Source organism: Arachis ipaensis, chromosome B8 (assembly GCF_059453495.1).
Source record: "Arachis ipaensis isolate K30076 ecotype BB chromosome B8, ASM5945349v1, whole genome shotgun sequence".
NCBI lineage: Eukaryota > Viridiplantae > Streptophyta > Magnoliopsida > Fabales > Fabaceae > Arachis > Arachis ipaensis.
This window is the reverse complement of record NC_142443.1, coordinates 2,178,263-2,201,825: the sequence shown is the minus strand read 5'-3', so window position 1 is coordinate 2,201,825 and position 23,563 is coordinate 2,178,263. Positions and strand designations below refer to the sequence as shown.

Here is a 23,563-nt window from a genome sequence, read left to right as displayed (position 1 = left end):
TGAATTATCACTCTCCTCTTGTACATAACCTTTGAGCTCTTTTGATTTGGCCAACTAGAGTCAGTTCTTTCTGTGCCTCTGAAAGTGAGGAAGACATCATACATAATTTCAGAGAAGTAGCTAGTAACATTCACATGGAGCATTACTATCTACTAGAGGAAGGGAATCATGGGTGTTATTACTTGTACACACCTAAATTTGGACGCAGGGAAGAAACAGAGCAAGTTAAGGAATGGGGTTGAAAAAAATGATGAGACCAATAGCAACACCACCACACCTACCGTCGCCTCTTCCAAACCCTCCTCTCCCATCTCCGCCGCCAGATCCCTCCCTTCCCCCGCCACCACCAACACTCACACTCACCCCAATCCCCAACTCCCAATACCACCGCCTCCTCAACTTTCTCAAGACCCATCTTTCCCCACCTTTCACCCCGGAATCTCTCCTCCATTTCCTCAAATCCAAGCTCCATCACCACCCTTCCTTTTCCCACTACGACTTTCACGTCTTCACCTGGGCCTCCTTCGTCGACTCTTTCCGCCACACCCACTCCACTTTCCATTGGATGGCCCAAACCCTAGCTCTCTCTCACCGCTTCCACCACCTCCGCGTCCTCCTCGATTTCATCGCCTCCAACCCTTATCCCTGCTCCGACTCCATCTTCTCCTGTCCCCACACCGAATCCATCTTCCGCTTCGCCATCCACGCTTACTGCAAAGCCGGCAAATTGGACGAAGCTGTCTCCTCGTTCCGTTCCATGTGCAGGTTGATCGACGGTAGGCCTAATGTTGCAGTTTGTAATATCATAATTCATGGATTTGTGAAATGGGGTATGCTTGATAGGGCTCTAGAGTTTTATGATGAGATTGTTAGGGTTAGGGTTAGGCCTGATGTGTTCACTTTTAACATCTTGATCAGTGGTTATTGTAGGAATTTGAAGTTTGAGTTGGCATTGGAGATGTTCAAGGAGATGAGAAAGATGGGCTGTGAGCCAAATGTGGTTACCTTCAACACTTTGATTAAGGAGATGTTTAGGGAGGGAAAGGTTGAAGAAGGGATTGGGATGGCTCATGAGATGATTGACTTGGGTTGCGAGTTCTCCAATGTCACTTGTGAGATTCTGGTTCACGGGCTTTCCGAGAAAGGAAAGGTTTCGCAGGCGTGTGAGCTGTTACTTGATTTCTCCAGAAGGGGAGTTTTGCCTAAAGGGTATGATTATTTTGATTTGGTAGATGCTCTGTGTGGGAATGGAGATGTTGATAGAGCATTGGGGCTAATTTATGAGTTGTGGGAGAAAGGATGTGTGCCGAGCTTGATTGCTTGCATTGTGATTATTGATGGGTTGAGAAGCTCAAGGAAGACTAAAGAAGCTTGGAGGTTGGTGGAAAAGATGCTTAAAGAGGGTATGATACCAGATGTTATTACTTTCAATTGTGTGCTTCAGGATATTTGCAAGGTGCGACAAACAGAGGAAGCAAATAAATTAAGATTACTTGCTTTTAGCAAGGGTTTGGAACCGGATGACGTGACATATAAAATTTTGGTTAATGGATACACAGGAGAGGGCCAGAAAATAGAGGGAGAGTCAGTGGTGAATGAGATGTTGGATAGGGGATTCATACCTGATCTTGCTTCATATAATGAATTGATGAATGCGCTATCCACTTGTCAACGACACTCCACCCGCCATCAGGCTAATAAACTTGACCACACATAATACAAGTGTTCAAGGTTTAATTATAATTGAAGCCTAGGATAAGTGATTTATGGATGATTCAGAGCTCAATATGAAAAACCTTCAGATGATTATATTGTAAGATTATAGATTTAAATAGGATTGTGTCAAAATTTGAAGCCTTACTTTCATGAAATATCAGTTGATCTTTGGTTGTTTCTCATGCACAGGTTATTTCGGGGCTTACACTGCAATGTCTAGTGCATCCTCCATGCTGACTTCTTTCAATGGATAAGACCTGGGTGTGGTGAAAATGTAGCTGGATTCTGTAAGCTCCTTGATCAGTCATCTTCCGCTAATATGTTTTTAACATTTTATATATAGAAAGTTAGAAACAAAGCAGAAAAAGTATCGAGATCTATGTATAGTTGTATACTACTAGAATTTTGTTTGTTAAAAGTGTAGTCGCTTCAGTTTGTATAGGGCACCTTCAATGGCTTACAACAAATGTATCAAGTGATATAGGCAAGAGCCAAGGAATGTCTTGCCAATGTAACTTTTGTTTGTACTTAAAACACCTAATATGTGCATATATGTATGTGTTTCCGCATGATCAAGTTACTGACATTTTAGATTGATCAAGTTTTGCAATTTTATTTTATGAAGCTCCTGAAGAATGATGCATGATGAATCAATTTAACTTTATCTTAAACAAACTTGATCAATTATCCCGCAAGTTAAAATAGGACTATTGGTTACTAGTAACAGTTATTGTTAAAATGGGAGAACTGGTTACTGTGAAGTGTGAACATAAAAGATACCGTTATACAAATAACGAGTACATCAGCATGATTTTACTTTGTCAATGTTTTAAAGGGCATGATTTTACTTTGTCAATGTTTTAAAGGGTGTAATGCAATATATCTAAAGTCTAAATAAACATCACTTTAACTTAAACTCCTGGGTTTTTTTTTTTAAGGTTTAATTGGACCGACCATCACAGTAATCACAAGCAAGGTTTTGTGAAAAGTGCAAACAACCTGGTACTATGTATTTGGTTTGCATGCGTTGACCCTATTGTGTATCCTTCACTCTACTCACGCTGCTACAATCTCCTCCAGCCTCAGCCTCTGTTCTGATCTTCATCATTTGTCTCCAACTTAATTAGATTGTACACAATTTTATCGTTACAATTTTCATTCGATTTCTCTTTAGTTTCTTGTCTCACCTAGATCCTGTCATTTATATGTATGTTCATTGATGAAGCAGATACTTGTGTGATCTTCGATAATTTTTGCAAGGAAGAGGATATGGCTGCGCATGCTTCTTCTGAGATTATTAAGTATGATGTCTTCCTTAGCTTCAGAGGCACAGACACTCGCTGTAGTTTTCTCAGCCATCTGCGCAAGGCTTTAGAGGACGCGCACGTCAAGACATACGTGGATTACATGCTCAGAGAAGGAACTGAAATATCACACTCACTCCTTGCAGCCATTGAACAATCAGAAATTGCTTTGATCATATTCTCCCAGGATTATGCTTCTTCCAAATGGTGTTTGGAAGAACTAGCCAAAATAATGGAATGCAGCAAACAAAATGGTCAAATTGTAATACCTATTTTCCATAATGTAGACCCATTATGGGTGCGCCACCAAAAGGAAAGTTATCACCACGCCCTTGCTAATCATGAGGTGAGGTTTGCAGACAGGGTGCAAATCTGGAGAGATGCTCTCAAGGAAGCTGCCAATTTGTCTGGATTCGATTCACAGTCAAGATTCAAGTCAGCAATCTTTTTTTTTCATAGATTATTTTGTTTCTTCTGTTACACTATTAGATTAGGGTATATTTTGATAAATGAGATTTTAGTGGAAGGAATAAATCCATTCTCACACTATTAAACTAAACAATACAACAACAACAACAATACTAATAATTTTGCCACGTATACATTATGCAGGGATGATGCTCACCTTGTTGGTGAAATTGTCAAACGTGTCTTACAAAGGTTAAACCAATCACCCCAAGGTGATTTGCAGGGTCTTGTTGGAATTCATGGACCAATTGAAAAGCTAGTTTCGTTGTGCACGGAATCTGAAGCTGTTATTATTGGCCTTTGGGGCATGGGCGGTGTTGGTAAGACAACTCTTGCGACTGCAGTTTTCAATAGATTGTGTGATGGATTTGAAGGATTTTGCTTTTTGAAAAATGTAAGAGAAAGAGCTGAGAAATATGGTATAGATCATTTGAAGACAGAACTTCTTTCCAAACTGCTAAAGGAAGATGCAACTCCCTTTGTCACGCCTGGTGGGATAACTAATTTTGCCAAGAAAAGACTTAGTCGAACAAAGGTTCTTGTTGTTCTTGATGATGTCAATGATTCAGACCAAATGGAAGATTTATGTGGAGGACATACACGGTTTGGGGCAAGTAGCAGAATCATAGTGACAACAAGAGATAAGCATGTCCTTCTTAGGGCGGATGCTGATCATATTCATCAAGTTAAGACGTTGAATTCTGATGATTCCCTTCAGCTTTTCAGCCTGAATGCCTTCAAGCAAAACTGCATTATAAAAGCAGAACAAGTTGAGTTGTCCAAGAGAGTGCTTAACTATTGCAAAGGCCTTCCTTTAGCAATAAAAATCTTGGGTTCCTTCCTTAAAGGAAAAACTCAACAAGAGTGGGAAAGTGAACTGGCCAAACTTGAAAAGATGCCTGATGAAAAAATCCAAAGTATATTGCGATTGAGTTATAATGAATTAGATCGTAATGATCGGAATATATTTTTGGAACTTGCATGTTTCTTTGATAGAAATACAGAAGAAGAGCAGATAAAATCTCTTCTTGATCGCTGTGGATACACAACTACTATCGGCTTGACAAATCTTTGTAATAAAGCTCTTATTTCCATTTCAAACGATTGTGTGTCAATGCATGACTTAATTCGAGAAATGGGCCGTGAAATTGTTCGCGGAGAATGTCTAGATGATCCAGGAAAACGCAGTAGACTATGGCATTCTTATGATACCTATGAAGTACTGAAATACAATAAGGTAAGCGATTGATGATTACCTAGATTGTAATTTTGTCACATTTATTTTTGTGGAAGTTTGATATATATTTAATTTTGACATACATACTATGCAGGGAACTCAAGCTATTCAAAGTATCACATTAAATATGTCTGAAATTGATATGATAAGGTTGCACCCTGAGACATTTGAAAGAATGCCAGAACTGAAGCTTGTTAGATTTCATTCATCCAATTCCAAAAACAAGTTGTGTGCTCCAGAAGGTATTACATCCCTGCCAAAGAAGTTAAGGTATTTTCATTGGGATGGGTTTCCTTTGAAATCTTTGCCGTCTTCTTTTGGTGCTGAGAGATTTGTTGAAATCATAATGCCCAATAGTGGATTGCAAACGCTTTGGGAAGGTGAACAGGTATGGAAACAATATTGTTTTTCATTTATATTTCCAGCAAGACTGTGAAATTAATTTGATGCCACACACATGCATACCTACTATCACAACCCAATCTGGCCGTGAATGGCGCTTAAGAAAATCTTCCTAAGTAAGCCTCAGAAATTGATATTACAGAAAACAGAATAAATAGAATTTTCAATTATACTAAAAAGCAACACATTCTCATCATCATATTTAAAACACACTCAGCATATTTACATAAAATTCGACTTTAATATTTATAGCAAAACATGGTCTATTAGTTTCATCTACTAGAATATTTACAAAGCAACATACTCAAGTCATTAAAATCGGATCCTGCCTGTGTTACATGGAGCAGTTTATACATGGAGCAGATTAATAAGTTTAAAGAATTTTAAAGCTATTTACACAAAACATCAAGCCCTTGAACAATAAAGGGTTCACTAACACAAACAAAACTAGAGCGGAATTGATGAAGTTGGATTAGGATCAAGGCCCATATCTAAAAAAAATGAAAAAATAACCGAGTGAATTTTGCAACTCAGTGAGTAAACAGAGCATCCAAAACCTTACGAGAGACATTTGTATAAATAATTAATTTTTAGTCAAAATAAATCCACTTTAATAACAGTGACAAAAATATACTCAAACATAATGATAATTACTTATAGACATCAAATAATCAAACTTTCTTATTTTATATAAATTTAAACGGAAGGTTATATAATTCAAAAAAGTCAAAATAACAGACAGAAATCACACTTAGGTTGTTTTTCCTTTGTGTGAATTCTAAAACAGACATGCTCCATTGATTTTGTGGACATTGTTTTTCCTGAATTTAAAACATGAAAATACCTTAAGTTTCGAACAAATACGGATATTTATTGCGCATTATATTCTCAGGTTCCCAGGTTGTTTCTTCCTCTGAATGATTCTTCCAGACTACTTTTACAGAGGCTACTTCTTTAGAAACTTCCTTACTTGTCGATCAATTATAGCAATAGGTTCTTCTTCAAATGATAAATCCTCTTTTAATTCCATTTATTAGGGAGTAAAGTACATTAGATGGATCATGAAGGTATTTACGTAACATAGACACGTGAAATACTAGATAAATCATAGACAAATCAGGTGGTAGTGCCAAGCGTACGCTACTGTGCCTATTCGTTCCAAAATCTCAAAAGGACCAATATAACGAGGACTAAGCTTCCTTTCCTTTTTTGCTAAACCTCATCACACCCTTCATAGGTGACACTCGGAGAAAAATTTGATCACCTACTGAGAATTCTAAGTTACGTCTCCTTGATCACGCGAATTTTCTCAATCGCATCTTATACCAAATCGGGTCCCAACAGTTTGGCCTCACCAACCTCAAACCATCCAACTGGTGATCTACATCGCCTTCTATAAAGAGCTTCAAATGGTGCCATTTGAATACTAGTTTGATAGCTATTATTATAAGAAAACTCAATCAAAAATAGGTAGCTATCCCAATTTCCACCAAAATCTAAAACACATCTCAACATATCTTCTAAAATTTGAATTGTTCTCTCAAATTGTCTGTCTGTCTGTGGATGGAAGATTGTACTAAGATCTACTCTTGTTCCAAGTGCATTCTGAAAGAATTTCCAAAAATGAGAGTTAAATTGTGGCCTACGATCTGAGATAATAGACACGGGGGTTCCATGAAGCTCGAATATCTCATCAACATAAAGCTTAGCATATCGGGCTATAGTATAAGTAGTTTTCACAGGGAGAAAGTGAGCTGATTTCGTCATTCTATCTACTATCACCCAGACTGAATCGTATCCCTTAAAACTACGAGGTAAACCTATTATAAAGTCTATGGTAATTCTCTTTCATTTCCATTCAGGTATCTCAATATGTTGTAGCAACCCTACAGGCCTTTGATGTTCAGCTTTAACTTGTTGACAAGTTAAGCAGTGAGAAATAAAAGTACTTACATCTTTTTTCATGCCTTCCCACCAAAATAATTGCTTCAAATCTTGGTACATCTTATTAGTGCCTGGATGAACGGTGTACTTAGAATTGTGACCCTCCTCCATAATATCTTTTTTTAAGTTATTATTATTTGGCACACATTAACGGTTATCACAATGTAAAATACCTTGATAAAAAAAAATTGAGTTCTTCCCATTGTGAACATCTTCCATTAGCTTTCTTAACTTTGGGTTATCACCTTGCGCAGACTTGATTTGTTCTATTAGAGAGGACCGAGATCGTACATAAGCTAAAAGTGGCCCTAACCCTTTAAGTTTAATGTATACACCGTCTGATTCTAACTTGTGAATATCTTGCACTAAAGGTCTCATTGACAAAGCAATGTGATTTAAACTACACATGGATTTTTACTCAATGCATCAACAATTACATTAGCCTTATTTGGATGGTATAAGATGGTACAATCGTAATCCTTAAGCAACTCCACCCATCTACGTTGTCTGAGGCTAAAATTTTTTGTTGAAAGATGTACTTTAAACTCTTGTGATCTATATAAACTTCACATGTTTCACCATATAGATAGTGTCTTTAGATCTTTAAGGCAAGAATCACTGCTGCCATTTCTAATTCATGAATTGGGTAATTCTGCTCGTGCTTCTTAAGTTGTCTAGATGCATAGGCGATGACTCTACCATGCTACATAAGAACACATTCAAGTCCTACCCACGATGCATCATAATATATCGAATATCCTCCGGATCCTGAAGGTAAAACTAGAACTGGGACAGTAGTCAAACACTTTTTAAACTTTTGAAAGCTTTGTTCACATTTATCAGTCCATTGAAATTTTACATTTTTCTGAGTCTGTTTGGTCAAAGGAGTTGATATCTTTGAGAAATCTTTGACAAAACGTCTGTAGTAGCCTGCCAATCCTGAAAAGCTACAAATCTCTTTTACTGATGTAGGTCTTAGCCACTGTTGGACGACTTCCACTTTCTTTGGATCCACTTTGATTCCATCTTTCGATACAATATGACCTAAGAATGCTACTTGATCCAACCAAAACTCACACTTAAAAAATTTTGCATAAAGTTTGTGATTTCTTAGAGTTTGCAAAACAACTATTAGATGATGCTCATGTTCTTCCTCACTCTTGGAATACACTAGAATGTCATCAATAAAAACAATCACAAAGTGATCTAAACAAAACTTGAATACACGGTTCATCAAATCCATAAAAATAGCTGGGGCATTGGTTAAATCAAAGGACATCACCAAAAATTCATAGTGCCCATATCGAGTTTAAAAAGTTGTTTTTGGAATGTCTTCTCCCTTAATCTTTAACTAATGGTATCCAGAATGAAGATCTATCTTGAAAAAATAAGAAGCTCTTTGGAATTGGTCAAATAAATTATCAATCCTTGGTAAGGGATACTTGTTACAAATAGTTACTTTATTAAGTTGTCGATAATCGACACACAATCGCATTGAACCATCCTTTATCTTTACAACGAGGATTGGAGCTCCCCAAGGAGAAGTACTAGGACGGATAAATCCCTTGTCTAATAGCTCTTGCAACTGAATTTTCAACTCTCACAATTTCGTGGGAGCCATGCGATAAGGAGGGATTGACATAGGAGAAACCCCTAGGGCTAAGTCTATGGAAAACTCTACCTCCCAATCCAGTGGTATGCCTAGTTCCTCTGGAAACACATCTAAAAATTTTCTAACCACAAAAACTTGATCTATACTAGGTACTTTGGCTTCAACATCCCTAACTACTGCAAGAAATCCTTGATTCCTTTTATGCATCAAGCGTAAAGCACTCGTAGAAGAGATAAGATTAGGCAAGGTAGAACAACTCTCACCAAAGAAAACAAAAGGTGGAATGCCCATAATATCAATTTTTACTTTGGAGTAGCAACTTACATCGGCCTGAAAAGAGGATAACCAATCCATGCCCAAGATGACATCAAATTCATCCATCATTTCAAGAAATGATCAAATCAACTAAGTTATCAACAGTGTTCACTCTAACAATGCAAGATCGAAAAACATATTGAACTATTGCAGAAATTTCAAGTGGAGTACCAACATAAAATGGACAGTCTAATACTTGAAATTGCTTATCTAAACGAGATGTAAAATGTGGAGATATATAAGAGTTATGAGAACCCGGATCAAACAATACTTGAGCATCTAAGGAGTAAACTTGTAAGGTACCTGCTATCACTACATTTGAAGCCTGAGCATCCTGACGGGTTAAAGCATGAATCTATGACTAACCTTTTCCATCTTGTGCTGCACCTTTGTTGTTAGACCCTCGACCGACAGATCCCCTACCAACACCCTTAACTAACGGAGCTGAAAATTTTTTTTGGGAGACATAGTTGAGAAAGATGGTGTGGATGTTGCAGGTAATGCTGAATTCTGCATGGAACTTTCCTGAGGATGATGACAATCTCTACAAAGGTGACTAGTCTGTCCACAACAATAACATACTCCAGTAGTCTTGAAGCATGTTTCAGAATGATATTTTCCACAATGTTGACACGGTGACCTAAGAATTTCTGAAGGCTTAGATCTCTGCATGCCTGGTTGAGATACACTCCTAGCTCGACTCCCTAAGGTTGAGGTACCCTTTGAGGCATCTTCAGAATGGTTAACCCCATCTGATTGTGTTTGTGGATGATTCTGATGACCTGATATGCCCCCATAGCTTGATCCTCCAAAAAATGCTCCTTGTATCCTTTTCCTTTTGCCAATTTCTTTGTTCACTCTCTTTTCTTCCAATTCAGCTTCAATACTATAAGCAACATTCATAATTTCTGAATAGGTCATGCTCCGAACCATGGGTGAAAGAGCAGTGAAGTAAGGGTTTGCTAATCCTCGAAAAAATCTCTTGACCCTCATGATATCCGAAGTCACTAAGTGCTTAACATATTTAGAAAGCTCGGTGAAACGATTCTCATACTGCATCACAGACATACCAGAAGTTTTCCTGAACTTCTCAAAATCAGCAGTATTTTTCTCCTTTATACTAGTAGAAAGGAATCTTTCTAAAAAGATCTCAACAAACTCATCTCACAAAAAAGGTGCCATTCGACATGCCTTCTACTTTGAAGAGGTGTTTAATACCAATGATAAGCATGTCCTGTTAAATTGTATGTAGCTAGATCCACTGTTGTGTCATCTGGACATTTGAGGACTCGAAAGACTTTGTTCAAGATGTCAATGAAGAATTGAGGGTCGTTTTCCAGAAGATTTCCAGTGAAAGTAGGCGGATTCAACTTAAGGAAAGATTGGAGTGACAGCTCGTTCCCCAAGGGCTTGTAGACTTTCTTGATTAAGGACATTTGACCCTGCAGAAGGTGGATCTCTAGCTTCTCTTCGATTAGTCAAGGACTCCACAAGATTATTAACAGCTTGATAAAGTCCTCGTATCTCAGCAGCAACATTCACTGGTTTTTTTGTAATAGTCGCACCTCTGCCTCACCTTATTGGTCTTCTACGACCACCATCCCATTGATTGAGTGGGGGAGAAGGTGCTCTATTAGTTTCAACATTAGGAGCATTACGCGCTCCTGCCCGTGGAGTAGGAATACGACATTTAGGTGGCATCTTCCACCTAAGAATAAATGATTATATCAAATACAGATAGGCTCAAACATAGAAAACAATGAAAACACACTTTAAATACCTTATTGAGTAAAGTATTGTTTCTGTCCCCAACGTTTCAATCGTCCTATTTAAGTCCCTAACATTTCAAAACTGACTCAAAAGTTGTCCTGTCGTTAGGGATCTGTTAACAGAATTAACGACAGGACAAAATTGAGACGATTTTGAAACGTTAGGGACTTAAATAGGACGAAAACATTGAGGACAAAAATGATACATATAATTTTACTCTACCTTATTTTTATGAACATTCCTATAAGTCTTTAGTAACATCACAACCTGTGAAAATGGGCCGACTTTCAGTTACACAATCATGATCTTACTACAGAACAACTGCTCTATATACACAGAATAACCTGGTTCTGATACCGATTTGTCACGACCCAATCTGGCCGTGACTGGCGCTTAGAAAAATCTTCCCAAGCAAGCCTTAAAAATCGATATTACAGAAAACAAAACAAATAGAATTTCCAATTATACTAAAAGGCAACACATTCTCATCATCATATTTAAAACATACTCAGCATATTTACATAAAATTTGACTTTAATATTCACAACAAAACATGGTCTATTAGTTTCATCTACTAGAATATTTACAAAGAAGCATACTTAAGTTACTAAAGTCGGATCCTGCCTGTGTCACATAGAGCGGTTTAATAAGTCTAAAGAGTTTTAAAGCTATTTACACAAAATAGCAACCCTTTGAACAGTAAAGGGCTCACCAACACAAACAAAACTAGAGCGGAACTAATGAAGTTGGATTAAGATCAAGGCTCGTATCTGAAAAAAAATGAAAAAACAATAAAGTGAGTTTTGCAACTCAGTGAATAAACATAGCATCCATAACCCCACGAGAGACATTTGTATAAATAATTAACTTTTATTCAAAATAAATCCACTTTAATAACAATAACAAAAATATACTCAAATATAATGATAATTACTTATAGACATCAATAATCAAACTTTATTATTTTATATAAATTTAAATGAAAGGTTATCTAATTCAGAAAAGTCAAAATAACAAACAGAAATCACACTTAGGTTGTTTTTTTCTGTGTAAATTCTGAAACAGACATGCTCCATTGATTTTGTGGACATGGAACAGACAGATATCATTTTTCATTCATATGGACCTGAAAGTACAATTATATGCTGACATGGTGCACTAAGTCTAGTGCTTACTGTCGCTAGCTGCAGTTTCAGTCATAGAATTTTTCAAAATATTTTGACATACAAATCATGATCAAGTTCAAGTTGTCAAATAAATCAATGAGTGCATCATCAATTCAATACTAACTCTACATTCAAAGTGTATATGTAAAATAATATTTACCTTATAATCTAATTCCTCAAATGACAATTTCATTAATTTCAACACAAGATATTATGTCTCAAGTGGAATTTTCTTTGTAAGATATTTAACATAAACATTATATTAACAAATAAAATAGTAATTAACTAAATAATAAATTTTAAAATTATTTTCATAAAATTAATACAATGCTAAAATTTAACTATAGATACAAAGTTCATTTACAGACTAAAATCTAAGAGAGAAATTTCTATTCCACAGGTTCCAACAAACAAAGAGAGTGGTTCATTTGAGAATCTAATATCACAAATATAATAATAATAATTCTAATAAGTTGATCTTAACATCAATTGACATAATAGACCTTATATAAATTTTCGAATTTATTAATACCCATCACTACAAACATGCTAAAATTAAAAATATAGGTAATTATTAAGGTAAAGAGTCACTTTAATATCTTAATAATTAGTAATACTTAAATTAAATGTGATTTTTCTCTTTTTTAAGTTTAGACTACTTTAATAAAATTTTGGAATAAAAATCAATATAAGAGAGTACAATAAATAGGGCATAATAGAGTTAAAATAGAAGAAGAGTAGTAAAATTAATTGAAATAAAAGTATATGAAATTATTCTTGAAGAAGTGATATGAGAGCGAAAAGGAAGACATATTTGACGGTGAGGAAGGGTGAAGTGTTAGCAGTGTTTGTGTGTATATGATGATTCTAGAGTGTGCGTGTGTGCCGTTGGAAGGGAAGGAAATGAAGGAAAAATGATGGGCCAAGCCCATGTTCTCTTTTTTTCTAGTTTTTTGTAGGGCTCTACACCTACCTTTTAATTAGTTAATTCGTTATTTCAGAATCTTGTAAATCTAAGGAAAGTGGATCTTGATGGTTCATCAAGCCTAATGGAGCTCCCAGATTTATCAAAAGCTTCAAATCTTAGAGAAGTGAGTATCTCTGGTTGCAAGAGTCTGCGTCAAGTTCCTCCATCTGCTGTGTGTTCCCAGAAGCTGAAATACCTGAAAGTGAGCAACTGTGAGAGCCTTGAATCCATAGCAGAGCTTCCAGCATCGGTTGTGTGCGTAATTGCTCGCAACTGCCGCTCACTACACACTGTATCTTTATCTGCTTTGGATTCTATGGCCAAAGAACCGATCCAGCAGCAGCAATTTGAGGATATAACCTTCAATTTCACCAACTGCAACAAATTGAGAAGGAATTCAAAAAAGAGCATTATGGAACATGCCTATGGCAGACTAAAGCGACCACTAGCAGCAGCACCAACATGTGCTACAACAGCATGGCTGGATAAGGAGGATAAGCACCCGTTTCGTTATCTTTCAGGCAAGCAGCACAATCATCCCAAGTTAAATGTGTTGTCAGGTGCAGCCCCGGAATGGTTCAGATATAAAAACCCACAAAGAGGGGCTGTTACTCTTGATGTTGCCCCAGGTGATAACTTGTTGGGTTTCATCTTTTGGATCATTTTTCCTGCATACTATGGGAGTCACGAAGTGCAAGCCACTTCAGTGTCATATAAGTATCGCGTTAAAGTGATGCATGGCCCAAGTTTCAGCTATGACGGGTATTGGTTTCTAGGCGAGAATATATGGCTTAACGATAGCTATTTTTGGTACGACGGGCAATGCTGCATTGACATGATCAAGGTAATGGAAGAAAACACCGACACTAATAATAATAATAGCATTCAACTCATGGTTTCATTCCAGTTCTTCTACACTCGTCTTGTTTTGAGTTACCGTTACCCTATTGAGGAAGATGTTAACAAAGAAATAGAAGATTGGGCTGTGCACCCAATATATGCCTCAGACGTTCGAAACTTCAAAGATTGGAGTGTGCATCCAATATATGCCTCAGATGTTCGAAACTGACACGCTTCCATTCAACGAGTTCGAAGCTAAAATGTTATTTACACATTGAAATCAGCTACTAAATTTAGCCAACTATGTATTTGTGTTTAAATACATGTAATCTAATTCATTTTTCATATGTATATTTTTGTATGTATTCTATATTAGTAGCTGATTTTGGTGTACATCTAATATATAAATTTATAAATAAATTAAAAGAAATATATTATACGAGTTTAATTTGAAAGATATTCTCTCAGTTCAAGATGTTTTACACAACATAGTTATTTTTGTCAATTGAATGTATGTATAAAACAGATCTTTGGTAGCTTTTTGGTGCAATTTCTAAAAAAAAAAGTGACTAGTGTACTTAAAATAACAAAAATAAAGATAATTATACGAAGTCAAAGGAACTTTCTATTGCTAGTTGACGGCAAAGACACCACATCACTGTTACCGAAGAAGTTTGATGGAAATTACATCAATTATTGTTGTTGACTTCTTGTTTACTCCTCAGAGCTGTTTGTATGCTCGAAATCGAAGAGAATGGCTTCGTCGTCTTCTCTGTCCGTTGCTTCTGAAAGCAAATATGATATCTTCCTTAGCTTCAGAGGCATAGATACCAGACGTGGTTTTCTCAGCCATCTGATTAAGGCTTTAAACCAAAAACAGATTGAGATCTATGTAGACTATAAGCTCAGAGAAGGAACCCAAATATCACACTCACTCCTTACTGCCATTGAAGAATCAGAGATTTCCTTGATTATATTCTCCCAAGATTATGCTTCATCCAAGTGGTGCTTGGATGAACTCGTCAAAATAATGAAGTGCAGGAAAGAGAAAGGTCAAACAGCAATACCTATATTTTATGATGTAGATCCATCTTGTGTACGACATCAAAGGGGAAGTTATGTCGATGCACTTTCCGGCCATCGGAAAACGTCATCGGCGGGGCAGTTGCTAATATGGAAAGAAGCTCTCAACGAGGCTGCCAATTTGTCTGGACTGCATTCATCCAACTTTGGGCAAGTTCTTTTACTTCTACACTCTGCCTTTGAATTGCAACTGTGTTTTATTTTAATCCCTCAAATTTCAAAACTATTAGTTATATTTTGTATATATTGATCGGGAATTAAATTGATGCTTTTAGAATTTTAGAGGCTAAATTGCTGATTTTTACTTTGTCATAAGTTAGTATTCAAACAGGTTTTAATTAGGAATTTAGATCCTCTAAAGTGAGGAAGTTGGTAAAGTGGTAAAGTGAAGGGTTAATCACCATTAATTTGTAACTTCCATGAAATGTGCACCTCACTATCTTAATTTAATTTAAGAGTGATTAACTCTCACTTTACTACTTTACCAACTTTCTCACTTTAGAGGATCTTGATCCGTTACCAAAATTCATCGAGTGATTAGACAATGTAAGAAGAGAGTTTTTCTAACCCTAAAGGAAGAAATAAGATGGACTATATTAGTTCTAGTGGTAGAAATGGGATATCATTTTGTGATACTTAAGGGAAACCCATTCACTAAGAACAATTTGGATTATACCTTGTTTGGTACAGGAGTGATGCTGCTCTTATTGACGAAATTGTCAAACGCGTGTTACAAAGGTTGAATGAAAAGTGCCAAGGAGATTTACAAGGACTTGTTGGAATGTATGAACCAATTACAGAGCTAGAATCATTATTGTGCAAGGAATCAAAAGCTGTAGTTATTATTGGACTTTGGGGCATGGGTGGTATTGGAAAGACAACTCTTGCTAGTGTTGTTTTCGATAGGGTATGTCATGAATTTGAAGGACTCTGCTTCTTAGATAATGTAAGAGAAAAAGTCCAGAAATATGGCATAAATCATTTGAAGAAAGAACTTGTATCTAAGCTGCTGGACATTAAAGATGTAGAAAAAGATGTAGTCTCTTTCATCATGCCTATTGGGATAACTGATTTTGCCAAGAGAAGACTCCGTCGCAGAAAAGTTCTTCTTGTTCTTGATGATGTGAGTGATTCTAAGCAACTGGAAGATTTATGTGGAGGACATGATTGGTTTGGGCTAACTAGTAGGATCATGGTGACAACTAGAGATAAACATGTGCTGAATAGAGCCGATCATATTCATGAGGTTAAGGCATTAAATCAGGATGAGTCTCTTGAGCTTTTTAAGTTGAATGCCATGAAACAAAACTACATGGACACAGAGCAAGTTGAGCTATCCATGAGGGTTCTTAACTATGCGAAAGGAATTCCATTAGCCTTAAAAGTTATGGGTTCCTTTCTCTGTGGAAAAAGTAAGCAGGAGTGGAAAAGTCAGCTTCTTAAACTTGAAAAAATGCCTCATGTAGAAATTCAAAATATATTGAGATTGAGCTATAACGAACTAGATCGTCATGATCGGAATATTTTTCTATACCTTGCATGTTTCTTCAAGACAGTTTCAGAAGAGCAGGTTACGTTTCTTCTTGATGCATGCGGATACTCAACAGCTATTGGGTTAAAAACTCTTCAAGACAAAGCTCTTATTTCCATTTTAAGCTGTGAAGTGACAATGCACGACTTGCTTCGAGAAATGGGACGTGAAGTAGTTCGGGAAGAGTCTCCCAATGATCCGGGAAAGCGCAGTAGATTATGGGATTCTACTGATATCTATAAAGTATTGAAATATGACACGGTAAGTATAGTATATATCCTTTATCAAATGTAAACTAAAGATGGTTTTAATTAGTTAGTTTTGTAGTATTCCAATATACTTTGACTTGATGCTGCAGGGAACTGAAACTATTGAAAGCATAACATTAGACATGTCAAAAATTGACGTGCTAAGCTTGCATCCTCAGATATTTGCAAGAATGTACAAGCTCAAGTTTTTAAATGTTCATTCATGGGATGGTGAGCATAGGCTCTGTGCTCCTCATGGTATTGAATCCTTGTCAGATGAGCTGAGATTTTTTCAATGGGAAGACTACCCTTCGAAATCTTTACCATTGTCTTTTTGTGCGGAAAATCTTGTGGAAATTATAATGCCTTCTAGTCAGTTGGAGAAGCTTTGGGAAGGTGTCCAGGTATGCAGTGCAACTTCTTTTTCGCTTAAATACATGTATATCGTTTTAAAAAGATTGGCCTCATGCATTTATTTTAATTCTTCTTCAGAATCTTGTAAATCTGAAGCTAGTAGATCTTAATTATTCATCACACCTAGTCGAGCTCCCAGATTTCTCCAAGGCCCCAAATCTTGAAGAAGTAAATGTTTCCACCTGCAAGAGTCTGCAGCAAGTTCCCCAATCTGTTTTGTCTTCTCAAAAGCTGGGTTATCTCTTTCTAAATGATTGTAATGAACTAAGAAGTTTCCAGCACAACATTCATCATCAATCCCTTAAGACACTCTCTTTCCATAGCTGCATTGGTCTCAGAGAGTTCTCTTTGACACAGCTTAACCACGGCACAGACAAATTGGTGTTATCAGCTCCGCTTGAACGGCTAAAACTGGATTACTGTTCCAACCTTTCTCTGCTGCCAGACAATATAAGCATGCTTTCATCATTGAAGGACTTATCAATGAGTCACAGCAGTGTGAGAAGCTTGCCTGAAAGCATTAAGCATCTGTCACGGCTGAAATACCTCAACTTGAGTAATTGCAAGAGGCTTCAATCAATACCAGAGCTTCCATCGTCCATTTTGGGGTTAATTGCTGTTAACTGCACATCATTACATACTGTTTTCATGGCTGAACCAATCAAAGAAGAGAAATTCGGATATAAAACATTTGCATTTACCAATTGTGTTAAGTTGGAGAAGGCTACAATCCAGGCCATTATGGCAAACGCCTATGTCAGAATACAGCAAGCAGCAAACGCATGGCTACCAACAGGACAGAGGAATGAGTACTATTATGCAACCTTTGATAATAACTATGAACTCAGGGTTCATGTTTGCTTACCAGGAAGCCAAGTTCCAGGATGGTTCAGCTATAGAACAACCGAAACTTGCATGACTGTTGAACTTGTCCTACTTGCTTCTAGTATCAGTAGGTTCCGAGGTTTCATCTTCTGTGCTGTTCTTCCTCCTAGAGAGGAAAAAGGCTTAGGCTCGGCAATTTTGAGATGTTCTTACTTCATTGAAACGAGTGATGGTCCAAGCTTGGGCAGTCACAGTTCGTGGGTGATATATGACCGTACAGTTGATAAGGAATCCGACAATGTGTATATGTGGTATGATAGGCAATGCTGCATTGATATGATGAGGAGAACCAAACAAGGCAAAGGAAGTGATGAAGATAATGTTCATAAGTACAAGGTTTTATTTGAATTCCATTACTCCCTTAATTCCACAGGAATAAAAGAGTGTGGTGTCCATCCAATATATGTCTCGGATACTAAATCCAAGAGAAGACCAGAGATAACTCAAGTTGATGAGAACCAAGGTGATCTAGAGCTGCAAGAACCACTTTCTTCCACAAATAAGAACTTTAAAATGGAATACTTTTCTTCAAGGGAGTTTTCTGCTACACAGCTCAGCAGCAAGGATGATCAAGGGCAGAATGGGAAAATTACTCCTTTTCAATTCATGTATAGGAGGAGAGCGAAGAAGAAAATAAAGGAATGAGGTGAGAGGATGATATAAATAGAATTAAGGGAGAGAATTGGCCTCTCCAATGCCAAATATGGTTTCTGTTATTTCTAATATATGCGCTTTTACACACTTACATAATACAATCCTTCACTGCTTCGGGGACTATCACATTGATACTCCCTTTTCTGTGATTCTACATTCTTCTTCTATTTCGATTCTCTTATACCTTAATTATGTTCTTCCTTCTGTTTGCAATTTTATTTTATGAAGCTACTAAAGAATGATGCATGATGAATCAATTTAACTTTATCTTAAACAAACTTGACCAATTATCCAACAAGTTAAAATAGGACTATTGGTTACTAGTAAAAGATATTGTTCAAATGGGAGTATTGGTTACTGTGAAGTGTGAACATACAAGATACTGTTACACAAATAATAAGTACATCAGCATGATTTTACTTTTGTCAATTTCATAAACTGGGCGTAGTTTCTTAGCAAGTTCTTTTGCACGTTTGAAGGTGGTCACTCTTATATTTGACTGACAGAACCAAAGATACGACACGGTTTCCGGTAAGAATCTTTTGAAGGGTGTAACGCAATGTATCTAAAGTGTACACAAACATTAACATAATTTAACTTAAACTCCTTTTTTAAAGCTTTCTTTGGACCGACCACCACAGTAATCACAAGCGAGCTTTCGTGGAAAGTGCAAACAACCTGGTACTATGTGTTTACTGTTTAGTTTGCACGCGTTGACTCCGTTGTGTACCCTTGAGCTTCACTCTACTCACGCTGCCACAATCTCCTCCAGCCTCAGCCTCTGTTCTGATCTTCATCATTTGTCTCCAACTTCCTTAATTAGATTGTACACAATTTTATAGTTACAATGTTCATTCGATTTCTCTTTAGTTTCTTGTCTCACCTGGGTCCTGTCATTTATATGTAAGTTCATTGATGAAGCAGGTACTTCTGTGATCTTCGATAATTTTTGCTAGGAAGAGGATATGGCTGCGCATGCTTCTTCTGAGATTAATAAGTATGATGTCTTCCTCAGCTTCAGAGGCACAGACACTCGCCGTGGTTTTCTCAGCCATCTGCACAAGGCTTTAGAGGACAAGCACATCAAGACATACGTGGATTACATGCTCAGAGAAGGAACTGAAATATCACACTCACTCCTTGCAGCCATTGAACAATCAGAAATTGCTTTGATCATATTCTCCCAGGATTATGCTTCTTCCAAATGGTGTTTGGAAGAACTAGCCAAAATAATGGAATGCAGCAAACAAAATGGTCAAATTGTAATACCTATTTTCCATAATGTAGACCCATCATGGGTGCGCCACCAAAAGGAAAGTTATCACCACGCCCTTGCTAATCATGAGGTGAGGTTTGCAGACAGGGTGCAAATCTGGAGAGATGCTCTCAAGGAAGCTGCCAATTTGTCTGGATTTCATTCACCCTCATCAAGCTTCAGGTCAGTATTTCTTTTCATAGATTATTTTGTTTCTTCTGTTACACTATTACATTAGGGTATAATTTTGATAAATGAGATTTTAGTGGAAGGGATAAATCCATTCTCACACTATTAAACTAAACAATACAACAACAACAATACCAATAAGTTTGCCTCTTATACATTATGCAGGAATGATGCTCACCTTGTTGATGAAATCGTCAAACGTGTCTTACAAAGGTTAAACCAATCACCCCAAGGTGATTTGCAGGGTCTTGTTGGAATTCATGGACCAATTGAAAAGCTAGTATCGTTGTGCACGGAATCTGAAGCTGTTATTATTGGCCTTTGGGGCATGGGCGGTGTTGGTAAGACAACTCTTGCGACTGCAGTTTTCAATAGATTGTGTGATGGATTTGAAGGATTTTGCTTTTTGAACAATGTAAGAGAAAGAGCTGAGAAATCTGGTATAGATAATTTGAAGAAAGAACTTCTTTCCAAGCTGCTAAAGGAAGAAGATGCAAGTCCCTTTGTCACGCCTGGTGGGATAACTAATTTTGCCAAGAAAAGACTTGGTCGAACAAAGGTTCTTGTTGTTCTTGATGATGTCAATGATTCAGATCAAATTGAAGATTTATGTGGAGGACATACATGGTTTGGGGCAAGTAGCAGAATCATAGTGACAACAAGAGACAAGCATGTCCTTGTTAAGGCGGATGCTGATCATATACATGAAGTTGAGACATTGAATTCTGATGATTCTCTTCGGCTTTTCAGCCTGAATGCCTTCAAGCAAAACTGCACTATAGAAGCAGAACAAGTTGAGTTGTCTAAGAGAGTGCTTAACTATTGCAAAGGCCTCCCTTTAGCATTGAAAATCTTGGGTTCATTTCTTAAAGGAAAAACTCAACGAGAGTGGGAAAGTGAACTGCTCAAACTTGAAAAGATGCCTGATGAAAAAATCCAAAGTATATTGCGATTGAGTTATAATGAACTGGATCGTAATGATCGGAATATATTTTTGCATCTTGCATGTTTCTTTTATACAAATTCAGAAGAAGAGCTGATACAATCTGTTCTTGATTCCTGCGGATACGCAACAACTATCGGGTTGACAAATCTTGGTAATAAAGCTCTTATTTCCATTTCAAATGGTTGTGTGTCAATGCATGACTTAATTCGAGAAATGGGTCGTGAAATTGTTCGCGAAGAATCTCCAAATGATCCAGGAAAACGCAGTAGACTGTGGGATCCTCAGGATATCTGTAAAGTATTGAAAGACAATAAGGTAAGCGTAAGATTATCAGATTGTACTTTTTTTCACATTTATTTGGTGAAAGTTTGATACAATATATGTTTCATTTTGACATATGCAGGGAACGGATGCTATTGAAAGTATCGAATTGAACATGTCGGAAATTGACTGGATGAGCTTGCACCCTGAGACATTTGAAAGAATGGCTGGACTGAAGCTTGTTAGATTTCATGCAGCCGATTCCAAAAACAAGTTGTATGCTCCAGAGGGTATTAGATCTATGTCGAACGAGTTAAGGTATTTTCATTGGGATGAGTTTCCTTTGAAATCTTTGCCACCTTCTTTAAGTGTTGAGAAAATTGTTGAAATCATAATGCCCAACAGTGGATTGCAAACGCTTTGGGAAGGTGAACAGGTATGGAAACAATATTCTTTTTCATTTGATACCCATACACATGCTTTAATTAGTTAATTTGTTAATTTCAGAATCTTGTAAATCTAAGGAAAGTGGATCTAGATGGTTCGTCAAGCCTAATGGAGCTCCCAGGTTTATCAAAAGCTTCAAATCTTAGAGAAGTGAGTATCTCTGGTTGCAAGAGTCTGCGTCAAGTTCCTCCATCTGCTGTATGTTCCCAGAAGCTGAAATACCTGAACGTGAGCAACTGTGAGAGCATTGAGTCCATAGCAGAGCTTCCAGCATCGGTTGTGTGCGTAATTGCTCGCGACTGCCGCTCCCTACACACTGTATCTGTATCTGCTTTGGATTCTGTGGCTGAAGAGCCAATCCAGCAGCAGCAATTTGAGGATATAACCTTCAATTTCACCAACTGCCACAAATTGGAAGGGAATGCAAAAAACAGCATTATGGAACATGCCTATGGAAGATTAAAGCGACCATTAGCAGCAGCACCTACATCTGCTACGACAGCATGGCAGGACAAGGAGGATAAGGATAAGTTTCTTTCTCTGTGGAACGACAAGCACAATCATCCCAAGTTAAATGTGTTGTCAGGTGCAGGCTCGGGATGGTTCAGATATATAAACCCACAGAACGGGGCCGTCACTCTTGATGTTGCCCCAGGTGATAGCTTGTTGGGTTTCATCTTTTGGGTCGTTTTTCCTGCATACTATGGGAGTTACCAAGTGAGCGCCACTTCAGTGTCATATACGTATTGTGTTGAAGTGAGGAATGGTCCAAGTTTCAGTTATGATGGGCATTGGATGCCAGGCGAGGATATATGGCTTGACGATAGCTATTTTTGGTACGACGGGCAATGCTGCATTGACATGATCAAGGTAATGGAAGAAAACACCAACACTAATAATAACAATATTCAACTCAAGGTTTCATTCAAGTTCTTCTACAATCGTCTTATTTTGAGTCAGCCTATTGAGGAAGATGATGACCAAGAAGTAGAATATTGGAGTGTACACCCAATATATGCCTCAGATGTTCGTGGTGGCATGAGCATGGATGTACCGTCTATTGAGGAAGGTAATGGTGGTTCCATAGATGACTCAGATGAAGACGACGAAGGTAGTGAAAGAGGTGGTGTTTCGGAGTCGGTTGCACTCGTGCATGGTGGCAGGACGGATCTATAGTTCTATACACTGTAGTGGAGGCAACAATTTAAAATTATTTTGAACATTCTCGTTAAATTATTGAATTGATCCTACGATAATCTTTTACTCAATTTTTTGTTTTTAATAGTTAATTTAAAAATTTTATACTAAATATTTATTTAAAAGAAAAAGTATATGGAACCAAAATATGACCCGCCAAAAAGTAAACAAAACTGTTTAATTAAAATCACTTTTTGAATAATATGTTTGAAAATCGCTCCTGAAATCACGGAGCACAAACCAAAATCCGATTTTTCATAGAACCCAAACACATTTTAGCTGATTTTTGGCTTATATGCTTTTGGTTCTCTAGTTGTTCTCTTATTCTTTTTTAAAATTAGTTTTTGTTTTTCTTATAATAACTATATTAATTGAAAGATTTTTCCTCAGCTATAAATATAATTGAGAGTTGATTTTTGATTGTATGAGAAGTAAATTTTTATTATATTATTTAAAAAAAAAGATTACCCATTTTTTTTTAAATATGAAACCTAAAACATAGAATTCTAAATTATATATTATTATTATTAAAATTACTATTTTAGTATTTTAATTTGTAAATTATATATTTTGAAGATTAATCATATTTTACAATAACAAAATATAATTATAACAATAATTATGATATATGTACATAAAAAGTAACTACCCATATAAAATACATATTAAAATATAAAATACATATTGAAAATAAATTAAACAATAAATATTT

General features: G+C 36.8%; 3 protein-coding genes and 1 pseudogene across 13 annotated transcripts; 3 read left to right on the top strand and 1 right to left on the bottom strand.

The window, feature by feature from the left end:
* The first annotated feature begins 20 nt into the window (after window positions 1–20).
* Window positions 21–14,196, top strand: LOC107613022 (disease resistance protein RUN1). Of its 6 annotated transcripts, XM_088497202.1 has the most exons (6): window positions 1,219–1,813; window positions 1,906–2,003; window positions 2,655–3,455; window positions 3,633–4,725; window positions 4,820–5,113; window positions 12,936–14,196. In XM_088497202.1, exons 3-6 carry the CDS (start codon window positions 2,926–2,928, stop codon window positions 13,968–13,970), a joined length of 2,952 nt encoding a protein of 983 aa, XP_088353328.1. In that variant the 5' UTR covers window positions 1,219–1,813; window positions 1,906–2,003; window positions 2,655–2,925; the 3' UTR covers window positions 13,971–14,196. The 6 variants fall into 6 exon arrangements, 2 of the variants coding, with proteins under 2 accessions (XP_088353328.1, XP_088353329.1); XM_088497203.1 differs by lacking the exons at window positions 1,219–1,813; window positions 1,906–2,003 and having other exon boundaries at window positions 2,711–2,846; window positions 2,945–3,455; XR_015896646.1 differs by lacking the exons at window positions 3,633–4,725; window positions 4,820–5,113; window positions 12,936–14,196 and adding an exon at window positions 21–776 and having other exon boundaries at window positions 919–1,813; window positions 2,655–3,542.
* Window positions 9,434–10,699, bottom strand: LOC148546988 (uncharacterized; annotated as a pseudogene).
* A 153-nt stretch (window positions 14,197–14,349) lies between the features above and the next one.
* LOC107613764 (disease resistance protein RML1B-like) lies at window positions 14,350–19,605 on the top strand. 3 transcript variants are annotated; one of them, XR_015895939.1, is made up of 6 exons: window positions 14,350–14,974; window positions 15,515–16,616; window positions 16,714–17,007; window positions 17,096–18,548; window positions 19,036–19,087; window positions 19,174–19,312. XR_015895939.1 is itself a non-coding variant. In XM_088496002.1 (5 exons), exons 1-4 carry the CDS (start codon window positions 14,496–14,498, stop codon window positions 18,545–18,547), a joined length of 3,327 nt encoding a protein of 1,108 aa, XP_088352128.1. In that variant the 5' UTR covers window positions 14,350–14,495; the 3' UTR covers window position 18,548; window positions 19,481–19,605. The 3 variants fall into 3 exon arrangements, 2 of the variants coding, with proteins under 2 accessions (XP_088352128.1, XP_016171384.1); XM_088496002.1 differs by lacking the exons at window positions 19,036–19,087; window positions 19,174–19,312 and adding an exon at window positions 19,481–19,605; XM_016315898.3 differs by lacking the exons at window positions 19,036–19,087; window positions 19,174–19,312 and having other exon boundaries at window positions 17,096–18,745.
* On the top strand, window positions 18,409–22,922 carry LOC107614376 (disease resistance protein RPV1-like). Of its 4 annotated transcripts, none has more exons than XM_021108509.2 (5): window positions 18,409–18,548; window positions 19,481–19,994; window positions 20,166–21,261; window positions 21,350–21,643; window positions 21,715–22,922. In XM_021108509.2, exons 2-5 carry the CDS (start codon window positions 19,522–19,524, stop codon window positions 22,828–22,830), a joined length of 2,979 nt encoding a protein of 992 aa, XP_020964168.2. In that variant the 5' UTR covers window positions 18,409–18,548; window positions 19,481–19,521; the 3' UTR covers window positions 22,831–22,922. The 4 variants fall into 4 exon arrangements, with proteins under 4 accessions (XP_020964168.2, XP_016172068.1, XP_088352130.1 ...); XM_016316582.3 differs by lacking the exon at window positions 18,409–18,548 and adding an exon at window positions 19,247–19,382; XM_088496004.1 differs by lacking the exon at window positions 18,409–18,548 and adding an exon at window positions 19,319–19,397 and having other exon boundaries at window positions 19,513–19,994.
* The last annotated feature ends 641 nt before the right edge of the window (window positions 22,923–23,563 follow it).